This window comes from Calonectris borealis, chromosome 1 (assembly GCF_964195595.1).
Source record: "Calonectris borealis chromosome 1, bCalBor7.hap1.2, whole genome shotgun sequence".
Taxonomy (NCBI): Eukaryota; Metazoa; Chordata; class Aves; order Procellariiformes; family Procellariidae; genus Calonectris; species Calonectris borealis.
Genome location: NC_134312.1, coordinates 37,200,482 through 37,226,576, shown reverse-complemented (window position 1 = coordinate 37,226,576; position 26,095 = coordinate 37,200,482). Strand labels below are relative to the sequence as shown.

Sequence of the window (26,095 nt, the reverse complement as noted above, 5' to 3'; positions counted from 1 at the left end):
ATCAGATGGAAAGCAGCTTGGCACAGAAGCACCTGGGGTCCTGCTGGACAAAAAACTGAACATAAGCCAGCAACGTCTCCTTGGGCCAACAACCTCGTGGGCTGCATTGGGAAAAGCATTGCCAGCAGGTCAAGGGAGGTGACCCTTCCCCTCCACTCAGCACTGGTGAGACACCCCTGGAGTGCTGGGTTCACTTCTGGGCTCCCCAGTACCAGAGAGATAGACAGGGATATACTGGAGCAAGTCCAGTGAGAGGCCACAAAGGTGATCAAGGGATTGCAGCATCTGACCTACGTGGAGAGGCTGAGAGAGCTGGGACTGTTCAGCCTGGAGAGGAGAAGGCTCCAAAGCGATCTTATCAATGTGTAGAAATACCCAATGGGAGGGAATGGAGAAGATGGAGCAAGATCCTTCTCAGTGGTGCCCACTGAAAGGAGAAGAGGCAATGGGCACAAACCGAAGCACAGGCAATTCCATTTAAATATAAGAATTTTTGTTTTACAGTGAGGGTTATCAAACACCGGAACAGGTTTTCCAAGGAGGCTGTGGAGCCTCCATCCTTGGAGATGCTCAAAACCTGACTGGACACAGTCCCAAGCAACCTGCGTTAGGTGACCCTTCTTTGAGCAGGTGGGTTGGACTAGACAATCTCCAGAGATGCCTTCCAACCTCAACTACTCTGTGATTCCATGAAAAGCTTAGCTGATGTTCTGAAATGATTCTGCCCTTTTCAAGCACTTGGGTCACAACAACCCCATGCAACGCTACAGGCTTGGGGAAGAGTGGCTGGAAAGCTGCCTGGAGGAAAAGGACCTGGGGGTGCTGGTTGACAGCCGGCTGAACATGAGCCGGCAGTGTGCCCAGGTGGCCAAGAAGGCCAACGCCATCCTGGCCTGTATCAGAAATAGCGTGGCCAGCAGGAGTAGGGAAGTGATCGTGCCCCTGTACTCGGCACTGGTGAGGCCGCACCTCGAATACTGTGTTCAGTTTTGGGTGCCTCACTACAAGAAGGACATGGAGGTGTTGGAGCATGTCCAGAGAAGGCCAACGAAGCTGGTGAAGGGCCTGGAGCACAAGTCTTATGAGGAGCGGCTGAGGGAACTGGGACTGTTTAGCCTGGAGAAGACGAGGCTGAGGGGAGACCTCATAGCACTTTACAACTACCTGAAAGGAGGTTGTAGCGAGGTGGGTGTTGGTCTCTTCTCCCAAGTAACTAGCGATAGGACGAGAGGAAATGGCCTCAAGTTGCACCAAGGGAGGTTTAGATTGGACATTAGGAGAAATTTCTTTACTGAAAGAGTGGTCAGGCCTTGGAACAGGCTGCCCAGGGAAGTGGTTGAGTCACCATCCCTGGAAGTATTTAAAAGACGTGTAGATGAGGCGCTTTCAGGGACATGGTGTAGTGGGTATGGTGGTGTTGGGTTGACGGATGGACTCGATGATCTTAGAGGTCTTTTCCAACCTTAATGATTCTATGATTCTATATCTTTCATACTTTCCAATATTCTATATTTTGACTTTTCTAAATACGGCATTTTATTCCCTGGCCTGAGAATTTATGTTTACAAGTTGTATTCTTTTAAAACAAGCACTATGAAGAGGTAGTCTCAGCAGGAACCGGTGTGAGACCAGTGTGTGACCAATGACAGGGCTGTAGTAAGGTATCTGGATGTATACTATTTGTGATGACAAACTAATACGCCTAATGCATCTCACACAGAAGACTCAAAAGCAAATGTTTAATATTTCTACCCCTTTAAACATTTATTAGATTTTTCATAAAGTTTTAAACAGATCTAAAAACCTGTCCCCATTACTGCTTGTTAATAGTTTCTATTTGAATCCACTAATTTTGCAAACCTTCCACTATTACAATTCATTTGAATACCAAATTTCAATCAATCCTTCTGATAGCTGCCAAACCTCAAAAACATAACCCAGCTTCACAGTAAAACTATTCATCCTCATTTGCTGGTTTACTTATAGCCTCCTCTGACACCAGTATTCTCAATTACCATTGTACTTGTCCCCAGATCAAACATTTTTCTGGAGATATTCTTTAATTGATATACTGCTCCTGAATGCCTCCAATAAAGTAGAATGCAAATTTGGCAGAATAAAAGCAGGAACCATTACCAAGAATATCTTCCTACCAAAACTTCCAAAAGAATCAGTGACACTGAGTTATCTAAATTCTTTTAACCTTCAAAATCTACATCTAAAATTTGACTTGGAATTTACATTTCTACTAGGTGCTTTTTGAGGTCAGAGATTAAACTTCAAGTATTTTGCATCCCATTCTCTCTACTGCTCTGCATTTCCAATTCTTTGTGTCATAACATCTTGCTAAGCAAGATTATACTGCTCACACTAAACTTAAATTGAACTCAGACTTTATTAACCAACTTAATAGAAGCTAGTGCTCCTAATAAAAGTGCTTGAGATAAAATATCAAATATAAAGAAACTCTGTCCTTCAAATGATAAGCAATGATACTATAAATATGTTTTAAAACAACAGTGAACCTCAATTACATGAATGCAAAACATCAAAAGGAATAAAAGGAACTTTTTTATGAAAGATATGCTCAAGAACCAGCCAACAAAGGGAAAAAAACACAGTTAACTATTTGTAAGGCTGAGATCATGTTAGTTTACTAGTAACTAGTTCCAACTGTTGTTCAAAACCAACAGAACGTGATTTAGATTCTGGAAACAATATTAAAAAAAGTTTATCCATCTAAATGAGAAAAAACACTCTCAAGTCTTTCTAGTCGCTATTATCAAGGTGCTGTTGATAATGGCAGCAGAAGAACAGAAAAAAAAAAGAACATTGTACTCTGTTAATTGATGACAGCCCAACAAAGAACAAAAGCAACATGCTGGTAATGTAGACTGCAATTTAAATAATGTTTATGTGTAAATATTGTGCTCTGGAGATAAAAGGACAAGCTATCTATGCAAACATTTACATATAGGAAAAATACTGATAAAATACCTATCTATGTTCACCTAGCAGATACACTATGCTTTGAAATCGAAATAAAATAAGCTAAGTTTTACAGTTTTCTACTATGGATTTTTTTTTCTATTTTTAAGCAGGCTGAAATCAACAGTGGCTGAAATCAACAAAATTAAGCAACATGTATGCAGCAATTTACCATTATTATGTCGTGTTCTACAATGTGCAGCATTTACAACTAAATACACTATTGGACATATTTTTAGCTAAAACATCTGAAGGCCGATTTTCAAAATAAAATGCCACTTTTAAAAACAGGGTTTTTTTAAAGCAAAATAACATGTGAAAATAGTTAAGCTACAGTGAATAACATGACTTAAATTCACAACTTACTTAGGAGTTGAAGGACCTCTTGGCCATGTTCCATCCTCATTCTTCTGCTCTATCACCAGTACCTACCACAAAAAGTATAACAAGAAAACTGAAATAAAAATATCAGTAGATTGCTTTCTCTTCCAACCTTTTTAATGGATTTGCTGACACGTGATTGAGATGGAAAAGACTGATGTTTAAATTACTATTCCCTGAGGTTCAAGAATATTCCATTCAATTACACTGCACCTTCCTCTTGCTCTACTCACTTTTTTCTCCCCACATCTTAATTTGTGCAACTGTGGGCAAGCCACTTAATATTTCTATGCCTCAACAATCCATGGATAAAATGGCAAGACCTTACCTCTCAAAGAGGTCAGAAGATGAACTGCAATGTCTAAACAGCATCTATGAATCTATAGAAATCACGTCTGTACAACAGCCCTGTTAAGGAAGGGATATTCCTGAAGGAATTTTGCTTCACACACAACACAGATGGGTAGAAAAAAAAACCCAAACCAAACTATTTTCTGCCTTGATAGCCTTCAAATCATACCTGTCTGGTTACTCATGTATTTTTTGCAAAAGCATTAATCTAATATTAATTTTCCAGTGGGACAGTTGGCTAATGAAATTAATTTCATTCGAGTTGTTATTGGTACAAGAGGGAGTACAGAACACTCAGTCCTAAACACAGGCATCAAGTGCCATTTGAAACGCCTTTGGGTATTTGAGATATCTGCCCTACGCTGGCAGATATGACAGGACCTACAAAAAGCTCATGCCTTTCTGGACTGACAGCTGGGATAGCCAGATCGTTTGAAATGGCAACTAGACTCCAATATTTAAACTGAATCTAGCCCAATTTCCAATGCAACTAATTCTGCATAACTGTTTCAGGACACTAATTAACTGCCATGCTATACCTGTATGTGTCTACACAGTGCCATATATTCACGTACATACTTATGCTCAAAACCTTATACGTAAGTCATGCTGCCACTTGAAGATGTAATCACATTTTCGGTCTGGATACACTAAGATGTGACATTGAAAACTAGCTTTCTATCATGACCATCTTTCTACCTGGAAAAAGAGTAGTCTGCTATCTTTGGTCATGAATGCTGCAAGACAGCTTCTGCCATATTTCCTTCCATTGGCTCTCAGAGACTACTAAATAAAAGGAAGATTTAGACTTCAATGAAAGTTCAATGGAACCCGTAAAGGTTCACTTCAGAAACTAACTGATAAATTCAAAACATTAATTTACTCAATCACATACATAGTAATTGCACAGTAAAAAATAACTCTTAGGTTAGATAGACTGTAATAGTCAGAATAACTATTATTAGATTAGGAGGCTCAGCAAGAAAAATAACAACCTTGTGTGACAGCGAGTGCAACTGACCAAACACACATGGTCTACCACGACATTTAGCATTTTCAGAAACCGTGGTTATACTCTGTTTTGAACAATATTTGTTTTGCTGAAAGTACAGATGTCACCTAGAGATCTTTTCATGGCTGTTAGACCACGCTTGCTTCATAGTTAATGTTTCACTTGGATAGAGGCAATTTGCAAGTTACATCCTTGACGCAAATCTTTCATGGGAGATGTGGGCTCTTCCAGCAGGACCTCTGCATTGTAAAAATTACCTGTGTGAGGGTTTAAGTGCGTGCAGCATGAAGCTAAAGGGCACAATAGTTCAAGCTGTTATTTTGGTGCACTGATTACTCACCTTCCATGCCATAAAAGAAAACTGAAGCACAGCATAAATACTGCTGGTAAGTAGGTGAAAGTCAAGTATTTCCAGGCAAAGGGAAAAACTTTAATATAATATAATCTCGCCTACAATTACCACCATCAAATTTCATTCATTCATATTTGTAACATGACAGCATGAACTACAGCTGTTGAAAAAATATCTAACTCTATTTGAATACTAAAGAATCAAAGTAATAATCTGAAAAGTTATTCTAACGATGAAATTGTTCAATCAGTTCACATTTATATTTGTGTAGCTTTAACCTCCAATATTTGTTCTTCATATACATCTGGAAAGGTAAAAAATGATCTTGTAAGAAATCCTCCCATACAGGGATTTTGAAGTGATGATATAGTCTCACGTTAAAGCAAGTTTCCAAGCTCTTTTGTCTCTATAGTTCTTATCTGAAATCTTTTCATTTTTTCTTAATTTCTTTCTGAAATATGGACAGTGGAATTTTAGTAGAAGACATTATTCTTTTAGAGTACCTAAAAAGTTCGTCAAATTTTGGATTTCATTATAGCAACATCTCCCAGATCCTAGGAATACTTTTTTATTTCAGGTTTTACGAAATTCAAGTCAGTAATGTTACGTTCATTTACTTTTAATTCACCAGGAGAGTTAAACTCATCTTTAATCCTGAAAATACACTCAAAGACTACTTTTATTCTGATGAATTTGTTTATAAAATCCTCTATCCCTAACACAATCTATTAGGAGACAATTTTCACTTAAACAGAAGGAAAATTCATTGGGTACAGCTACATTTCACAAGCAAAAGAATAAATGTATTAAAAAAAGAAATATTATTACACTGTACCTGTCCCTGGTATAAACCAGCATCCTGTATGGTACTGTCTGGTTTATTTAAAGGTTCAAAAGTATTACTCATGTATTTGTTCCACAATCTGGTCTCTTTTTCACCTGGAATATTGAAGATTTTTCTTATCTCTTTTTCAATTGTATCTGTTTTGAAAGGGAGAGAACACAATTTTAGCATTTCACTACACAAACAGTGTAAGGCCGAATAAAGCATCAGAATCACCTACTCTTTTCTTATATTCAAAATATGAATGAAAGTGTAGAAATAGCCATGCAACTACATCATGTTGCAGCACAAGCAGGAAGTTGCTATTTCGCTTGCCTTTAAAACGGAAACAGTCAGAGGACTATTTTATTCCCTCCTCAATCTCTTAGCAAAGCAGACCAAATAAAGACAAGTTGATACATAACAAATGACAGGAGGTACCTAGGTACCCATCTACTAATTTCTCAGAGTTGGTAACACAGGAGTGTGGGTGGGTAGGGAATGATTAGAAGTGAGACTGGCAGCAAAACCAGGTGCAGGGAGTGCAAGTTGTTCCCTTAATCAAACCCTTTTTGGTTTTCACTCTTCTACTACCCATATGCCAGTGCAATTAGCACTAACCACAATATGTATGTATGAAGTTTAATTTACATGCTTACAGAAATTAAAGACTGCTCTATAAAACTGAAGTGCATAAATTTATTTTAAAAGGATGATGAAAGATTTTACGTCCCTGAAAGATTTAACATAAAAAAGGTCTACCAGCTCCTACTCTACCTGACAGAAATATAATCACTGTTACATAATTTTAAAGCAGTACAACTATTGTCTATAACTGAAATTTAAGAAGTTCATAATGAACTCCACTCTCCTCATGCAAAAGTAGAGTTTATTAAAGATTTCTTTAATTTGAACTACTATGTACAGTGCTATACCATAGCAACCTCACTTAGATGTTTTTTTTTAATTGATACACTCATAAAGTCCCACGGCAGCTAACACAGAAAACAAAACAGGAGTCAAGAAATGTAGTTTATTCCTGATGATCACTGAAAACACAATTATAAAAATGGGCACTGTAAGCTCTTTGAGAGACATTCCCCTGGAGTCTCAGGATAAAACACCAATGTGTCAGCTCCTCTAGCATTCCCCTCCTTGCTCCTTTTTACTTAAGATTAATATTTTCTCTTCCACTATGATGACTATGAAAAGTCAAAATGAGACCTGAAGCTTAAAAGTACCTTGTAAAAATCCAGCCATTGGCTTGTGAAACGCATGACAACTGGCTAATGTAACGTTTGTAGGTATTGTAGGCAACTGAATACAATTTCCTTCTATAGCAGTTAACACACATTTTAGTATGAAAGCAAGTGTTAGACTGGATCATCTGTTTCTGTAATAGAGATGATACGTAGGCAAGGTAGGTGCTATAAACAAGGCAACAGGCTGTTACTTGATTTGTTGACTTTTTTAAAAAAAATCATGTACTGTCTGAATCAATTCTCAACCAATGATTTCAAATAACTGTATTTGAATCTAAGAATGAATCTAGTCAGCAACAATCTTCCAAAAAAAAAAAATCCAGATTTATCAATGACTTTCACTAAAAGAAGAATTTACAAAAGATAATTTTTCATTATCTTATTAATACCATGACAATTATTTGAACATTGCAGCTCCTATTCTTCACAAGTACTAAGTTAACATTTATTACATTAATTTTTAACATATTACAGCTTCACTAACAGAACTGTTATGAGACAGGAAGCATCAATCCTATCAGATGACTGCACATTATGTCCAAGACTCTGGGAAGAGCATGTTCCACTTGACTATTATGCTAATATTGAGACTGTGAAACTAAGGTTCTTTTATATACTTCCATGAATGTAACCAATGCACACTTTATAATTCTTCCCCCCGCCCCCCCAGCAAGTATCACTGAAATGCTGGCTTATGATCTAAAGTGAAAGCACCTGTTCCAGTATAAATGAAAACATTACATTCAAATAGGTATGGTCTGAGGCGCATCGTGTACAGGGTTCTCTAATAGCGTTATACACATCCCATGTATGAAATGATTAGTACTAGGACAATGTCTAAAAGAGACAGGAAGAACTGCCCTTTAAACCTCTCACTCCATCAGCTATATAGCCACAATTTGAGGTAGTTCAATTTGAGAGTTAAAGGTTATGGATCACATATAGGATATATCCTATATCACTAAAAATCAGATAGCTCCTCCAAAAAACCAGCTGCATGATTTAAGTACTATTTTGCAAGACTATGTGGAAGAGTCTTGATGAGATGCTAGAAAAACTCAGTGGATCCTAATACAAGTATACCCTGGCTCCTAACGGCTAGTGCTATCATAAATACTGGCTAAAGGAAACTGCACTAAGATGTTAATCTGTACTACGACACAGTAATCCCAGCTTCCTAAAGAATGGAAAGGCTAGTCACAGATCCCAGAATAAATTGTCTTCAAGGGTAGCAAGTTTTACATTCTTGTATTCTGCAGCAAATTAAAGGGAAAGATGAATCAAAGCCATTTGCCAAGGTAATTTACTAGCAAAAGTCCAAAAGTCTATTAGATGCAGAGCCACTGGTGTAATCTTCTACAAAGTTTATCAGCTCAGCTTTGGAACTGTCTTTCTGTCATTTTGTGGTTTGTTAAACTCTTGAATAAAGGTAGAAAAGGCCTACACATTAGCTGATGATTTAGTTTTATCACACTTTCATATGATTAAGACTCCTGAATGGATCATTAACTCATTTTCACTCAGAAGCCCTGATGCCCTCTAGGATCAGCAACAATAACTAGACTGAAATGCTGCCTGAACTACATCTATCGTCTAGTTAATTTTCTTTTTAGAATTAAAAAAACCACCCCCAGCCCCCCAAGAAGAGTTAGTCAATCAGTCTCAAGGTTAATATGCACTGCCTCCAAGGCGAGAGTCCTCAATTGTAGGAGATTCCCAAGAAGGTCCAAAGAACACCTTAGATGTGTCCAGTACCACTCCAAGAAAATGACTGTCATTATTAGGTTTGCCCTTTGTAATTATTTTTTCCCACGTTGTACTAACTTATTGACATACAGCTTAGCTTAGTTTCTATTTGAGTGGAAAAGCAAAGGTATTCCAAGAATAAAACACATTTGAAGACTGGTAAGTGAATATTATATTGTGCTTAGAGTATTTAAGGTGCTCCAAACTTTCTCTGTTTATGTGAATTAAGGAAGGTCTTGTACTGATCTTTTGAGGGCAGTAAATAATATCATCAATGATGGTGGGTAGAAAAATTAAAACTTCTTGAAAAGACCATAGTACCTTATGTCCACTCATTTCAGTGGGGCTGATATTGACTCTTTTGTACTACAAGTCTTCTGCAACCATAATGAAAATGCATCCCTTACTGGCATATATGAGGAAGGGTGAAAAATAATCAAAATTCTGTAAGATTCCTCTTGCATATTATTTATTGATATAATGAGCATCTCTGCTATATATTTGATGAATTCCAGAACTACCTTAAATATACTTAAGGTAAGGAAAGGGAAAAAAAAAAAAAATCACCATCTTATTAATGGATGATAAGAGAAAAGCCTCAGGGATCAGTTATTTTTTCACTCTTAAAAGTGCTTTTAATTTTTCTAGCTCTTCTTCTAAAATACAAATTCTCTTGGATGTCTTGGCTAGGATGGCCCTGCTTGGTGCTCTGCATAAGAAGCTTCAGCTTCAGAAAGGGCATGTTTTTCAGGCTTCCAAGAGCATGTCATCCACATCTCAAAAAAAGCAAATAAGGTCAGTGTCTGGAAAGGGGTCACCAGTGAGCCTGTTTCTCATTACCCTTTATGACAATTTTCTCATAATTGTAATTCTCTCTCCACTAAGAAAAAATGAATACACCTCCAAGCAACAGTCATTCCAAAATGCCCTACTTCTGATTAGAGAAAGAAAATATCGGAAATTCATCCATTATCTATAATTCCAATGATACAATTAAATTCAGTATAGCTGCAAAATAGCTAGTATTTGGTCCTTAGGGAAGGATAATGTTAAATTGTTTTTTCTAAGTTTCTGGGTTTGCTTAGAGAATAATGAAATACATCTTCCTAAGTTAAACCAGATCTCAAAAAGGCCAATTAATATACAACACTGAAGCCGTTTCAAGGATAAATTTTGTAATTTTTAAGTTTTTATTCCAATACAATCAGATGATTACTTGTTTAACTTAAAGATTAAAATTTAACAAAGTAAAATGATTCTGTTTTTAAAGCAAGCAATCCGCAAAGTGTAAGCCACTACCCATAATGTAAAGAGAAGCAAAACCTGAAAAAATAGAATGTTGTCAAAGAATGTAAACAAAGAGTATGACTGGGCATGAAGTGCCAAGGGCATAAAGTACAATTCTAACTGCACAAATACAGCTGATTGAAAGACTCTTATCTCAGAAATACATGCACAAATACACCAAAAATTGAGCTTATATGATCAGCAGTATCTTTGCACATGTTCTGATTGTTATTTTCAGGGAGAAATATGTTATCAAAATATGGTTTCAAACAATGACATAACGCTCAAAGAGCAGGCAAAATAACTACAAATAAAGATAAGTTAAAGGTCTAATACAGGACTCAGTTACTGTAAAAGATTGTGCCTGGCCTGCCACTTCACAACCCAAAGAATACTGCCTTTGTAGGTCACCTTTAGCCATTAATCTATAAATTCAATTCTTTGTGTTTTGTAACATACCCTTCTCTTTATATATATGACTAAAAAGTGTTGGCTAATGAAAGACATGAATGGAAACACGTGAAGAAATATATTTCTTATACACCAAAAGCCAAGAAAAAATGCACAATGAAATCCAATAAAGATAATGAAAAACATCACACTGTTCACTTCCTGAAAAGCGCAAACCTCTAGAGTTAACAGAGATGCCTAGATAATAAAACACACACTTTTTTTTTTAAAATTGTATTAAAATTCTTAAATATTCCAAATAGTTTCATTTTTAATTTTGACCCAAACAAGACTAGTCCCATCCTTTTTAATGGTTACAATACCCATCTATCATTTCACCTAGAGACTTATTTATTCAGAACTTGCTATTGGGTACTATTTAAACAAGTAAAAATCATATTTTTAAAAATAGTTGTTCATACCTATTGTATCAGCTTTACTAAATCTTCGTGTGACAACATTGTTCATATTTCCATTTTCACAAAGCTTTAATTCTGTTAGATATACTTCTACTTTGCAGTGTTTTACAAACATACCCTGTTCAACGACCTGGAAAACAGATTGGGATCAGGTATCAGTCCAAATATGTTTTCATATACACAATTCAAAATATTTTTGAGAACTCTTCAAGGAACTGAAGTTCAGGGACACTTAATAAATGCCAAAAAATAGAACTAAAATTCTCCTATAACTTTTTAGAAATACGGTAAACTAAAAAGTAATTTTTTTCCATGATGATGTCTTACCTGTGTATAACAACACCACCATGACTTTCAAAGTCTTAAGTACAGTGGAAATCACAAATGTGCACGCTTAACCAAAAGATAAGATACTTGATCAAAAGATAAAGAACACCAAAAATTATTTTTGTTTCAAAATACATTCATTGTATGCTACTTCCCCAAAACATGAAGAACTAGTCTTCACAGTTAAAGAATACTTATCAAAAACAGAATACACACTAATAAAATCTGGATATCACATTTTTAAACAAAACTTACAAATCTTCCACTTATATTCCAACAATGAATATATTCATTTGAAATTTCACCTACTCATTACAGTTGTTTATTATATGTTCATTTTTGTAACACCTATTACAAAATAGTTAAGTATATAGGAATTTTTTTTATAAAAGTAAAATGTAGAAAAAAATATTCAGGGTCACCTCTTTAATGTTTTTCCCTTTGATCTTCCAAAGTGTAACTGCAGTACTTAGTCATGTAGACTGTTCCAAAAATAACCATCGGCCTGATATGTGATACATCTGACAAATACGGTAAAAAAAAAAAGCCACCAGCTAATTGCTAGGAGAGATCTGCTATCTGCTGTACAAATATAACTTGTATGCATGGGCCATAGGAAAAAAAAAAAAAAATTAGTGAATGATTTCATCGCTGTTCAATAATTTGCCTTAGATTTAATTTAATGACTGCCAACCATGACATTTAAATAAAAATCCATCTTAATTTGAGCAGCTTAGTAGGGTTTTCAGCTACTAGAGTAACAACAAAATAGTTGCAGTAAACAAAACTGTGCAGTATGGCTAAGACATTTCTGAGAATAAAACTGACACTGTAGTGGTAGTATTACCACATCCTATTACATGAAGTCGTAATGTTACCTGACAGGGATCAAGTACAACAGTGTACCAATGTAAAATTTGGATTCACATTTCAACAAAGTTGATGTAACAAAGGGGATGAAAGAAAAGTATCATCCCACCTCTATGAAAACACATTAAGGCAGACAGGAGAAAGAATCATGAACAAATGACAAAAGCATCAGAAAGAAAAATTTTGAACCGGAGTATGCATCTCAAAGGATAACTACTGTTCACATTGGCAGAAAATAATGAAGCTATGCAAGTTTACCTGGCCACTCATTACACTCCATCTATTTTTCCAGTTAGTTCCTTCCAAGTAGAAAGCACGTTACTCTAATTTCCTTTCTCTCTCCTTCCATTTTCCCCCCAAAGTGAAAAAATTACAGAACTTTTACTTTATCACGATAATGGAAGAGCATTCAGTTTGCTGAAATCCATCTTCAGGAAAAACAGTAACAAGTTGATAACAGATATATCTTTAAAGGAGAGCCATTTTAATGGATTTCAGCTCTTACAGGACTAGAGAAAAAGAGACATTTCAGGGATGTCTCTTTAAAAAAAGATCTCTTTTGTTGTATTAAAGAGAATGTTAAAAAAAACCCCAACAAACTACTTCTATTGCTGACCAAATGAATCTTGAAGACACAAAATTTCTTCTATAGCTAAATCTGGCATTTGTTTGAAAGGAATGCACTTCAAGTAAGCGGCCAGCATGCATGTAATTAGACCATACCCATGTCATAGGAGGAAAAAAAGTTATATTACACCAGAAGTCATATCAAACTAAATTCTAATCATTAATATTCTTTCAGTGTCTTTTCAGGAATTAAAATATAGATCCCTGTAACTGAAAGAATATGCCTTAACAGTCAATTTAGAAATGGCAAGCATACCAAAACGTATTTTAAAACTTAAGTAATTCAGTCCAGTGATGATTCAACTGTAATCACTAACCTGAAAATCTTAAGAAATAATACAAATAAAAAAGATGGTATGATTAATAAACTGGTATAATGTCATATCACCCTAACAATAAAGATGGTATGTGCTGGAGCAAATAAAAATTAACATAAAAGATGTTAATTTTTAAGTATCTCATACTGACTGAGGGCCACAGTATCCACCATACCATTGACTACTACTTGTGTAGAGGCAAGCTTTTTGCTTAAAGAAAAATTTCCCTTAGCAAGCTGCTGAACACAGAAGACTCTGCTTATCAAAAAAGGAACTACCAATTACTCTGCCAGTGTTAACTTTAGAGCGCGGCTTTTCACTAGTGTAGTCAATACAGTTTTAGGGTTTTATATTTAATTACAAAATCATTTGCATTAATAGACATACAAGGTTCTAAAGCAAGTTCTTCTTGAAATATTAGAGGGCCTACTTCCAGGAAAAAAAGAAGTATTATATCCTTTGCGTCCTCGTTTCTCAATATTAAAAACTTAAGCCTCTAAAATCTGAATAAAAATTAGGTATTTATAAGCAACTAAAGCAGGAGTTGTTTATATGATTATCATAGGCCAGGACTTACAATCTTCTAATAAATTCCTGTGCAACTCCTGCATATTTGCAGGACTCTATCTGAATCGTATTCATCCCAGTAGGTAATTTAAGAGTACCTTGCGTGCTATTGGCTCTTGACCTTCCATCAGTGTGTACCAGCTAACTAGCCTATTCCAGCCTTCAGTTGGCAAAAGGATGTAGTCCAGCTCATCGATGAGATGTTCCTTGAGAGACTGAGAATCACCATCTGTAAGAGAAAGATATTTTTACTTGAATACTGTAATTCTCTTACTTGAGTTTTTAATGTAACATTTTTCATATAAATAGCAAACAAAGTATTTTCTGAGTCACAGTTATGTTATCAGTATTATGGAGTTCAAAACTCTTCTGAAACTATTTAGGCAAGCTATCCAGTTCACACATAGCACACCTATTACAGGTAGTATTCCTACACTCAGGAACCCAAGTGACAACTCCATATCCTCATGCAATCATAAGTGCCTAACTTGTTATCATACACCATCACAGTCTTCAGAGAAACCAATCCATTCCTCCACCCCGTTCACACATATTCCCACATCACCATGGATACTTCCATTTCATGCTACAGTTGCATCCTTCACTCAAAATGCAGGAATGGGTAGTTACAGTAAATCCAAGACAAAGTTCCAAGTCATTCACTCCATGTCAGTCTGGGAAAACAATATGGTACAACCCTCCCACTTAAAGGATCCTATGTGCTCTGGAAACACAGTCCCTACAAAATTCTTCACAGGGAAAGCAAGATGCAGCACTTGAAAGAAGTACAACTGGGCAACCTCTTTACATAAGTAGCACTTTTAGCTTTGGTTCAGTCCTTACTACAGTAGTAAGATAGCAGCTATCCTATACGTGTAAGATGTAATTCCGGATCTGAGCCACTGTGAGCCTCAATTAGGGCAGCTGTCTTTCCATTTGGAAGTACCCAACTACAGGTCAGGAAACATCCCTCTGTACAGAGGGATATCAAGCAGGGAGACCCACACATTCAGCTTCAAAGAATGAATCAGGATGACAAACTTAATCCAGTATGAAAATAAACAGACTATGTATAAAGAATAAATATACTGGAATAAATGTAGTAAATATTTTCATTGTCCTATGTGAATGAACTGCAGAATTACACTGTACAATTAAAACTGAGCATAAAAGTAACCTTAAATAATCTCAAATTGCTTCAAGTATTGGCTTTCCTCTTGGATTTTTTTTTTAAAGTAATACTTCTAAGCAAAATGAATACAGTTACCTTCATTTTTCTGCAAGGACAAAAATAAGAGCGCACTATGCACATATGAAAAGTACTAAGGTCCTCTCATTTCATCGTATTTCTGTACTTCTCTTGTTTCTCCTTTGTACAGATTGAGCAAACACAGCATAATGTGACTTCAATTAAAAAAATATCCTGAGCATTAAAAGAGGTACACTTAAAAATTAAAGGTCCTTTAATAATAACAACTATTCAACTTTTTTTTCTGTGTAAGAATTTAACAGAACATGTTTCAACATGACCTTTTCTGTAGGAGGGCAACACTACTGAGGACATTTAAGAGATGTATTCACTTCCTGGTGGGAGGAGTAAACAAGATTCAGCTTACCAAGACTCTAGAAATCTCCCTACTCTACCCGCACTTGCTACACCTTCAGTTGGTGTAAAGGGTTTGTGATTTTAAGGGAAAACAAAGAAAAATAGCAATGCTTTTTCCTTTAATCACCCAAATGGTGAAAATATGAGCAAAGAAGGATGCACAGCTTTCTTCTGCTCCTATTATCTTATCACTGGTGCTGAATCCCTCTTTCCTTCTCCAGCTAAGTACCTTGATGTGTGAGCAAAACATGGGAGATGCATATTGTTATCAGTTCATGTATTTTAAGTGTGCAGTATTTGTCACTACCACTAGCTGCTCAGAGATGGCAAAAGGATACTGCTTCTATAATATGCAATCTGTGCAGTTTAGAGATGATTTCATGCAGTCAAGAAAATACAATATGGTTTGCATGCATTTTCTCTGAAAAAAACTATAAATGACTTAGTAGGAAGAGCTAAACAAAAAAACCCTAACAACAAATCCCAAAACACAGCCAGATAAGTATTATGAGTTATGAAGCTATTTTAGAAAGAGGGGATAATCAAGTTCAGAAATAGCTAGAGTATTTGTTGCAATTTTAGCAAGAAAAAACACAAGAGCAACACAGAAGGCAACAGAGGAAAGTGGAAGAAAACCTCAGACTTTGGATTCCACTTTGGGAGCCATAGTACACACATTTCTTGAGCACAAAGTAAAATGGAATTTCACATGAACATCTCGGTGAACATACAGGTAAATAAGAATTCAGTTCTTCATGAAGATAAATATAATTAATGTGACCTAATAAACGAGGCTTCAATCAGTGCACCTGCTTAAAAAGTACTTTCCTTTTTTCCCCTCAGGCTGTTTCATCCTAGCTGTAAAAGTAACAATTTTCAGGAGTCAAATTTTCGTTCAAAACTGTTTTGACTGATTAGGAAAAAATCTATATTCAAGAGCTATAAAGAGGAAACATTTGCTGAAATTCATGACTTGCACCATCAGTTCTTACTTGGCCCACTCAACACTATGCATATGGTGGTTCCATTATAACTGTGAGCAAAGTGTGGGGAGAAATCCACAAAAACATCTTCAGGTCCACGTATCTCTTTAAAAGGTTCGTACTGTATTTCTGCACTCATCTGATATTGCTACAGGAGTTTATAGTGAGAAGATATAATTTGGATTCCATTCCATCCTTCTAAAACCCCCAACATTTCTTCTAGTGTTTTCAGAAACTTATTCCATCAAAGAAGTCCCCTAACTCTGACAACTCAGTCCCTCATATGCAACACTGTTTTCTATGATGAACAATCAGCTATTCTAAATGACTACTTCCCTGTGCTTGCTTTGCTAATCTAAAGTTGACTACATATTTCTTCTTTTGAATATGGCACGTGTGCATTCCATTACATTCAACAACGTTTTTTGCATATGTTGAGATGAACTGAAATCTCTACCTGTTACTTTTCACTGCTCTCACTTCATCCAAATGTTCTGCAAATAAGGGAGCAGCATTTAAGTAATATACTCACAACATACTGCTTCATTTTCCTGGAATCAGTCTTTCTTGAATTTAGTAATAGTTTTCCTTATCACTGCATTACACTGCAGAATATCTGAGAAAGTATACCCATTTTAGATTATTTTATTCTTTAAATCAGATGCAAATTTTCAGACTTAGCACTTAAGGAGAGCAGTATAAGAGCAACTAGTGCATACTACGTGCCAAAGACAAGATTAAAAACCAAGCATTTTCAGGTTCAACTTATGTTACATAGGAAACCTAGTACAGAGGATTGCTGCTTCGCAGCAAGTGAAGGAGACAACTACTATTTGCTAAGCACTAATGCCCTTAATTTTAAAACTGCCTTCACACAGGAACAGCAGATGTCAGACAGTAATTGGATGCATCGTATCACTGCCAATGTAGAGCCATAGTTTTAGAACCATGAATGAGCAAAAAGTGAAGTTCATAAACCTCAATGGTGTGGTTATTTCAAAAGGGGTATTGGCAGTGTCAAAACGATAGAATACAGGTTTTCAGGAGCTTTTAGCAAAATGGCTAACATGACTTTAGATTTGGACGGCTAACCCTAATATAGGCTTCATATCCACAGTAACTTTAAACTGTGGATAATAATCTGAACATGTATGTAGATTAAGTTATAAATAACACAGATCAACTAACACTGTGCTTTGCACATCAAGAAATCACCTTTTTTTTAAAGTGGGTAGACACAGAATAGAGAATAAGCTGATGCTGCCTCACTGAGGATAAAAAGAGCTTGCTACATCTGATTTCACCTGAAAACAAAAGTATCACCTGAACATGCCTGCCTTACTGCAAGATTTACTGTAAGAATGTAAAAAAGATCTAGATCCTCACATTTCAGAAAACAAAATACATCACTCACCTGGAACAAAAAGACCTTTATATTTGTGGATGGAAAAGAACATATAGATGCACATGACAATACAGCACCTTCTTCAAAGGCACTAATACTAGTCACTGTGAAACATGCACACTCACTCACACTGACAACTAGTGCAACATGGTATGACAAGTCCTATGAAAGAGGCAATCATCTTTAACATTTAACTTGTAAAATAATGAGATAGTAATTACAGTTGAGAAGTTTTGAATGAAGAAAGTCAGAGTTCATCACAAACCCCATGAAGTTGTAAAAATTTGTATTACTATGTGCAAACAAATTATGCAATACTATTACATTACCTGTAACTGCAAAGAAGGAAACCGATTATCTGCTAGATTTTGTATCCACTAGATTTTGCAGATAAAATATTAATGGCTCTAATGGTATTTCAATACTGGACATTAAATATAGAATTTGACCTTAAGATTAAAATATCTGGGAAAGTATTCTGAGACCTGTGTCCACAAATCTGACTACAGTTCAGCAAAAGTCAGTCAGACCTGAGTAATTATAATGGTGACAGAGTTTAACCATACTTAGAAGACCGTAAAAAAATTAGGAAATTGTCCTCTATTATTTCACACCACTGTATATTATCACTGAACTGCATAATACCTCCTCTTCAATTGTTCCAGAATCAAAGTAAGGGCTTGGGGCTCATTTACAAAAAGAAATTTTAGAGTTCAACTTAAAAATGTTGTTTTAAATCAACCAATTTAGTTAAGCTAAAAAAATCTTAGTGAACTCAGGCTAGCTACTTGTCAACTTGTCTAAATTTCAACTCCCAAGGTATCTCAAAATATGATTATAAACCAGTAATTTATACATTATTAAATATTCTGTTACCATGGCAAAGAAGTTCCAATAATTTTATTTATAAAATTGTAATTTGTTAGGGAAATCTATTCCAGTTCCCTTGTCACGGTCTGAAAACAAACAAACAAAAAGTTTCACCTTCATATATGCTGAGATTCATTTACAATATCAACTACAAAAGATGAACAAACTGTGACAAATTTGCACTAAATGTTAGTATTGGCTTATTACACAATCAGAAGCAGTTACCTTTGAGAAGTCCAGAATTATCAATAGGACCGGGGTACACATTCTGATCTCCCATCTGGTATTTGTCCCAGCTGTCAAAACCAACATATTTTTTCCACTGTTTGAACCAGCGACTATCCACTAGATACCTTAAATGGAAGAAGACATACAAGTTAATTATTGGCATGCTACTACTTCCTACAATACCAATCAATTCATGTTAACACATTTGTATTCATCAGCCTTGCAAAATGGAGAATGTTTTTCTGACTGGTCTGCTAACCTTTATCAGCATCTCCTACCAACAAGGACTTAAATTGTGGGCAATTAAAGATCCCACTAATCACAGTGGGCAAGTACAGTTTTGCAAGAAAGCCAATACAGCATATCAGAAGTTGAAGAATGGCAAGTTCAAAAAGTTCAAATTTCCCTTTTTAGCATGAAATATCATCAGCTTTAATTCCTGTTCTCAATTTGTGAATTCAGGAGATGCAAGTTAAATCTTTATAATTAGACAGCCCTTTAAAAAATGAGGGCTGGAGTTTTATTTATAACATTCATATGCAAGTTGAAAAACTTTAAAACTCTGATGTCCTGTCAAGAACCAGAGAGTCTAAGTGTTTTCTTCCTTTAAGTCAGCATCAACACATACAGTAAGGGTTCTGCTTTTGAGGCAGTACTAGATGTTCCTCCTACATATAATTATCAACTTCGCACTTTCATATAAAGGGATATCTCTAAACTCAGCTCCACAGTATTTCTACCCAGATTAAACTGTTGCCAGTCTCGCTTTTATGAAGTCTGGTGATACCTACATTTTTGATCTTTTTGTCCAGAATTTCTTTGAGATTAAGATACCAAATTTGTTCAGTGATCCTCAGATTTTATTTTATTATTTTTTTTTTAAAGACACCATCTTCATTATTTCTCTTTCCTAAAAGCACCTTCTGTCTGGTCTGTCCCAACCCTTCTGCTAGTACCCTAGTACTTGTCAGAATATCACTATCAGGATGAAACACTAGGTCAAACTAAAGATTATTAAGTAATCCTCATTCTTTTCTCCAGTATTTGACTACTGAACTCTTATTCATAGCACACCAATAATATGCTACTGAAACTTTAAGAGATCTCAAAACTTCCTGGTGATTCCAATACTAGTCTGCTAATACATATAGCTTTATTAGGCAATTATTCTGTAGGAGTTACTCATGAACACCATGGAAAAACACACAACAAAAACATTAGCACCCACAACTCTTGTAACCAAAGAAGTACAAAAACATTGCTTGAGTATACATTTTACTGAATAGGTTTTAAAAAATACATTAGCAGGGCCTTAAATTTGTGCTTCTAAATGATACAACTACAATAAGATTTAACAAACCTAAGAGACGCAAGTCTTGACTTTTTTCTTCTTCTCAAGTCCAGTTTTTCTCTCTTACACACACACAGATCAAGCCTGGAATCAGCCTCCAGAAATACTGCTAGCAAACCTCTGGTAAAGAAGGAATTACTACCGAGTAGCACTCAAGTAGGGGATCCTACTCAAGTGGGATCTTTTGTAGTCAACTTATCAGATTCTCTTCTCAGTGAGCCCCAATTTTTCAGTTTCTACAGAATGTACTCTTTAAGTATGTGAATCTACACGTAAAAGTCCTTTGGAAAGTAAGAGGAAGAAGGCATTAGAAAGCTATACATAAGATTACTACAGGCTTTTGGATGCTTACTTCCCCTACATTCCTTCAAAAACATCAAAGACTAAGGTCTCAAAGGCAACATCTATGACAACAGCATCCTGATTCACATAGTGAAACAGTCTTGATTCAAAACATGATTACATCAACAGCAATAATGAGTCTGTGAGCAAATTACTTCTAGCCTTAGCTTGTAACTACCCTAAGCAAACATAAATAGGAAAGACAGAGCTGTGTCTCAACTGCTATAGACCTAGTTCTGCCAGTGTAAGAACTTTGGTTAGGGACCAAATTTCTCCCTTACTGCACCAATACCAGCCGCGCTCTGGACCATGTACCTTTACCATCTCACAGTGTAACACTTGGTCTTGTATCTATTCTACTATCACTACTTGTTACTACTGCTCAAGAGTCACCAACTACTCTGAGTTGCTCTCTCTTCTGAAATTGTTCTGTGTACAACTTTGTCCTTGAACTTGCAACACAGAATTTCTTTCTGAAATTTTAAACACTTAATAAAGCAGCCATAAAACAGCCTCAAACTGCTTTTTGAGCCAAAACTATATAGAAAAAAAGTTAAGTTTTAAACACTCTTAAGGAAATGTATATGAAAAGTATTTCGCTGAAAAAATGCCCTTTTCCGCTCTTACCAAACTCAGAAACAGACAGTGACTTAACAGGGTGTTTTGGACACAGTGCATCCCACCAAATCGGTAATGAAACAGCATGGTTGAAGTCCTATTCCAGAAAGATGAGATATATCACTATGATTTTACAATATTGAACCATTCTAAAGTAGCCTGTCCCAATACTGATTATTTCAGTTTCGTGGCAGAACTCCCTTGACATGTTTTGTTTTGTTTAGAGCATGTTTAGAATGTAATGGGAAACAAGACTGGACAAGGCTAAGTTGCATTAAAGATGGTGAAATTTGGGATAAAACACAGTAAAAAGATAAAAATGCAGACTATTACAAAAAAAACCAGATTTAAACTTTATTAATGCTGAAAAAAAGGTAAAACTTATCCAGTCCAAATCTAAGTTCCAGTCCCACACGTTTCACACTTCAAAAATCAAACTCATTCAGTTAGAATACACCGATTTCTTGACCACTTTCCATTGTCTATGTTGTTCAGTGAAGTTATAAGAACTCCCTAACAAAGCAATGAGCGTCTCAAAATAATTCAGATATTTGTGTATAGAAAACCTCATTTCGCAACACAAGAAAGTACCAAAGTAAAGCCTTACTGTCTTACGTAAAAGCTTTTCTGAACTTAACTTTTCAGGTTCTCCTAACACAGAAGCAGATTTAATGATTACTGCAGCAAAACCTGTGAAACTACAAACCTCAAACTGTTGTGAAATTAAATGAGAAACAACTTCAACTATCAAAAATGACCAGGTTGTGAAAACAGGCATATAATGTGGCTACCTACATGTAATTTAAAATTTGGCATATTCATTTCTTTAAAACAAGCATTCCATTAAAAAAAAAAAGGCATGACTTTTTTGAAATATCAAATGAAAGCAAAGACTTTGCAAAATCCCTTCAAAACACCGTGTTTGCCATCATGCAATAGGTAGAGGAAGCGAAGCAACATCGTAATAGCTCCCCAGTATGCTTTAAAATATTTGGTATGTTTATTACTAGAAGCATTTTCAATTATATTTTTACTATCATAAAGTCCTCCTAAGCAATACTGCAATAGAAGGAGAGAAAAAACTTAAACAAATTAGGTTTAAATTTTACAGAGATAACATGTGCTTTGTCTTCTACAATCAATAGTCAAATGCAGATGTCTTCAGATATGATCTGGTTCAATGAAGGCAAGAATGCTTTTGGAGGTACAGACTCAACAGTGAATGCAGAAGGTTTTAAAGTGTTTTCTCTAACAGATTCTCTATCCAATTCATGCCCAAGTTATGCCACATTCATCTATTACTCAGAAATGAGAGGGGGGAAGAGAATACAGCAGACAGAAGCCTGCAATAGGCAATTTAGCCTATTTAATTTAAAGATCACGAGTAAGAATTTAAGAATTCAGTGAACACCACAAAGATAGTCCAATTGAAAATTAAGAAAGAAAAATCAGACCTCTACAAACAAAATTTCACTAAAAATAACTGTTGCAATTAAATGAGTGTTATTTTCCGTTTCCTGGAAGAGAAAAACAGTTTGAATTGGTATGACCACGTTGGAGTCATGGAGTGAATTTATTCTACACAGTGCATATATAATTGAATATGGAGTCTGATATTAAAGATAATTTTTCCCTTACCCTGAGTCTGCCAGAACAAGCCTGATGTTACCATAATTGAATCATTGGTATTTGTGTCTTTTTCTTTTTAAAATACAAGTAGCAACAGTTCTTCCCACATTTGCAAAAATCCAGTTCTTTCACTATGCCTGTACAAATCCCAATTCCTTTTACAACAGCCTCTTAATATTTGACTGATTTTTCTTTAATAAATGGAAAAAGGGATATCAAATTTGATTAATCTGACATGCCCTTGCCTTTTGCTTTATACACGAAGTTTTCAGTCTTATGAACATACTCAAGGCCACCAGCATTCTCACCTTTGTCTTCTGCTGTGGCCATCCAGCACTATTCCCTAACAGCCATAACTGCGTGTGGTTATGAGTGCAGTCACCCTCAGGCATCCATGCTACCACCAAACCTGCCAGCCTTGTCCCCTACTCCACCTCATGGCCTCTACTTTCTTGATCTAAATTTGAATGAACTATGAATCCTAAAGAAGGAAAGCTATAATTTTACACAGAAGGGAAATTATCATATAGGCAAATTGTCCATTGTTTTAATTAATGCTTAACAAATTACTGCTCCTGTAGAACCACATTACCTTTCAAATGCTTTGTTTTAAATGTCTGATCATACACCAGTAGCATAGTGATTAATAGAAAATTTTGATAATTGGACTTAACAGTGCAAGAAAGCTTGGGGTCCACTGTTCTAGATTTTAAATGTTCACCATTACCTATTTCAGCACTTCATCAACTTTATTCTTCCACATCCAATTAATTTTGCCACCAACCAAATTCTGCTCTGCAATGTCTCTTACAGCTCTCCCTAACTGAAAGTTGTAACATTCTGTTTCCTAAAACAAAGTGCAAGAACCTACATCACTTCTCTTCAAATTTAGGAATTTGTACTTACGTGCTCAAATTAGAGATTAATATTTCTACCATAAAAAAGTTGAAAGGCCACCTATAAATTATGCAAGTATGTAAGTGTGATAAGAACTAAACAGCACAGTCAAGTTCCTGCCCTGAAAAGAAAATGCTGAGGGGCAACGAAATCTTAAAAAAATTCACATGAAGTTTGAGATTCTCTGAGCAAAGTCCAGTAGTACAATGGAGAAAAGCAATATGAAGAATGCATGAACACCAAAAATTTGAAAGCTACTCAAATTACTTTGTCTTTACACCTTCTCCTTTCCTGTTTTCTTACTTGAATTCACTGAGTAGTACTTTGTTAGACTGGTGTATTTTGGACATATGGACAAAGCTGCGAGGAACAATTAAAAAAAGGAGATAAATGGGTGCAAAACACTATTCTAAGACTGAATTTTGCAACTGTAAAAAAAAAAGTTAATATCTATAAAGCATAATTAAAAATTATTACTTTCAGACAAATAAGAGCCTACACGCATTTTTTGCAAGATGCATTCTGCTGAAGATTAATGAAAAGACTGAAAAAGGGAAGATCATGAAATCTGTGTGCACTCAAGGGCAAAGCTTAATACTTTGGTTAATATTGCTTGTAATATGAAGCAGTATATATCTATCTCTTTGTACTAATTTTTAAATAGAGTGAACCAGGAAGATTGATTTATTAGGATAAGGAGCAAATGGGCCACTGCCAGTTCTCAGGATTTCTTACAGACTACATCATACTCCAATAATCAACATGAAACAAAAATATTATAGATTTGATACAGCACTATACGTCTTACCAGAGCCTAGGAACTACCTGCTGACCACAGATTATAGCTTAGAAACTACTGCCTTACTCACTATCCCAATATTCATCTCTTAATATCCTTTATAAACAAAGGTAAGCAGGATACTTACGTAAGTGCAGTAACGAATTTATTTTCTATTTAAAGATAACTGCTTTTAATTGACTCAGGATCTATTTAATTTAAATTGATTTAAAGAAGTACAGTGCCTTTATTCTCAGACAGATATTCTTAAGAGCAAACTCAGTAGACCAGTCTACCACAATGTTGAGTAACATGCATCACATGCAAAAGAAGGATTTAGTGATTTTATATAGCCAAGAAAAAAAATGTACAGGTATAGATTTTGAAAAATGCTAACAGACACTGTAGTTGTGAATTCTTACAGTGACTTACTGGTTATGTGTATGTATGTGCATACATATGCACATGTATATATATGTTTTATACATATTAGGCATTTTAATGAGCATTCTGCTACTTTTACTTCAACAGAAATCCGATACAGGTGAGCGAAGTTATTTTGAGTTACTATGGAAAACAGTCATAGTAGCTGTAATCTTCCCACTTTACAAGAACTGGCTCTTAATCAATAGATGAAATACTACTTTTCCAGTAACATTAGGGAAAATGGAAATTTGCATTCAAATGCCATACACTTCCCTCATTTTTACGCAAGAAGGATATACCACGTTAAAGATTATGCTGCAAAAAAAAAATTAATGCAATTACACCACACTCAGCTTAGGGGATCAATCTGCTAAAGCACTTGAAGTACATCGCTAAAATCCAGTCTTCTTAGCATTAAGGGAAAAAGTAAAAATCAGAAATTTGTAGACTATAGATTTTGATCCTACAAACACATTCAATACAGCATTCTCACCAAGATCAACCAGACTACTCATCTACGCAAAATAGAGACGGCAAACCGTAAGAAGGCAACTTAATTTATCTTTTCATCAATGTTATAATATCCATGATACCACCTGAAAACTAAGTATTACCTAAGAGGGACATTCAGTAATTTAAGAGGAAAAGACACACGTCAAGTAAACAGAACTCCATCTGCTAAAAACTCATTTCTTAAATAAGATTTGACGACTTTTTCGATCCATTTTTAGGGGAAAATTATTAAAAACATGCACTTGAAACCAGATACACTTCACTGAATATGTGTTGTCCCAGATACAAAAATAGCATACCATGCATTAGTAAAACAGAGACATAAAATGTCTGTACATTAAACTTGGTACAATGTTTTGCTTTTATTTTTGTTGCTATTACCTAATACAGGAAAGAGTTCCAAACCAGCCTAATGTCACAGTAGTTTTTTGAACTGTGGACCTGACTGAGAAAGCTACCCCAGGACACCTTAGCAAAGTTAAAAAATATGGCCTACCCATTTTTTAAAACTATGATTAACAAATGTTTGTTACTTAACTCTGATGGAATCAAGATTTCACTCAAACAGGAAACAAATTTTGCTGTCTCAGATGTCATCAGTCAAGCCAGTGAGCAGGATAACCAACCCATCTTCAGGGGTAAAACACACCTGGAGGATTCGTAGTAGAGA

At 35.5% G+C, this 26,095-nt stretch overlaps 1 protein-coding gene across 13 annotated transcripts in view; it reads right to left on the bottom strand.

The window, feature by feature from the left end:
* USP15 (ubiquitin specific peptidase 15) overlaps positions 1–26,095 on the bottom strand; it is a 70,585-nt gene that overhangs the window by 35,457 nt on the left and 9,033 nt on the right. For 6 of the 13 annotated variants that reach the window (XR_012673433.1, XR_012673442.1, XM_075148519.1 and 3 more), the window contains exons 2-6: positions 18,869–18,996; positions 13,878–14,008; positions 11,075–11,201; positions 5,920–6,065; positions 3,355–3,416 (exon numbers count right to left, since the gene is read on the bottom strand). Coding sequence is in view for 10 of the 13 variants with exons in the window: in XM_075148519.1 (XP_075004620.1) it covers positions 3,355–3,416; positions 5,920–6,065; positions 11,075–11,201; positions 13,878–14,008; positions 18,869–18,996 (594 nt within the window). In the remaining 3 variants the exon portion in view is untranslated. Of the gene's footprint in view, positions 1–1,409; positions 2,791–3,354; positions 3,417–5,919; positions 6,066–11,074; positions 11,202–11,824; positions 11,920–13,877; positions 14,009–18,868; positions 18,997–26,095 lie in introns of those variants that run through there. The other 7 variants (XM_075148538.1, XM_075148545.1, XM_075148613.1 and 4 more) reach the window with 6 other exon arrangements.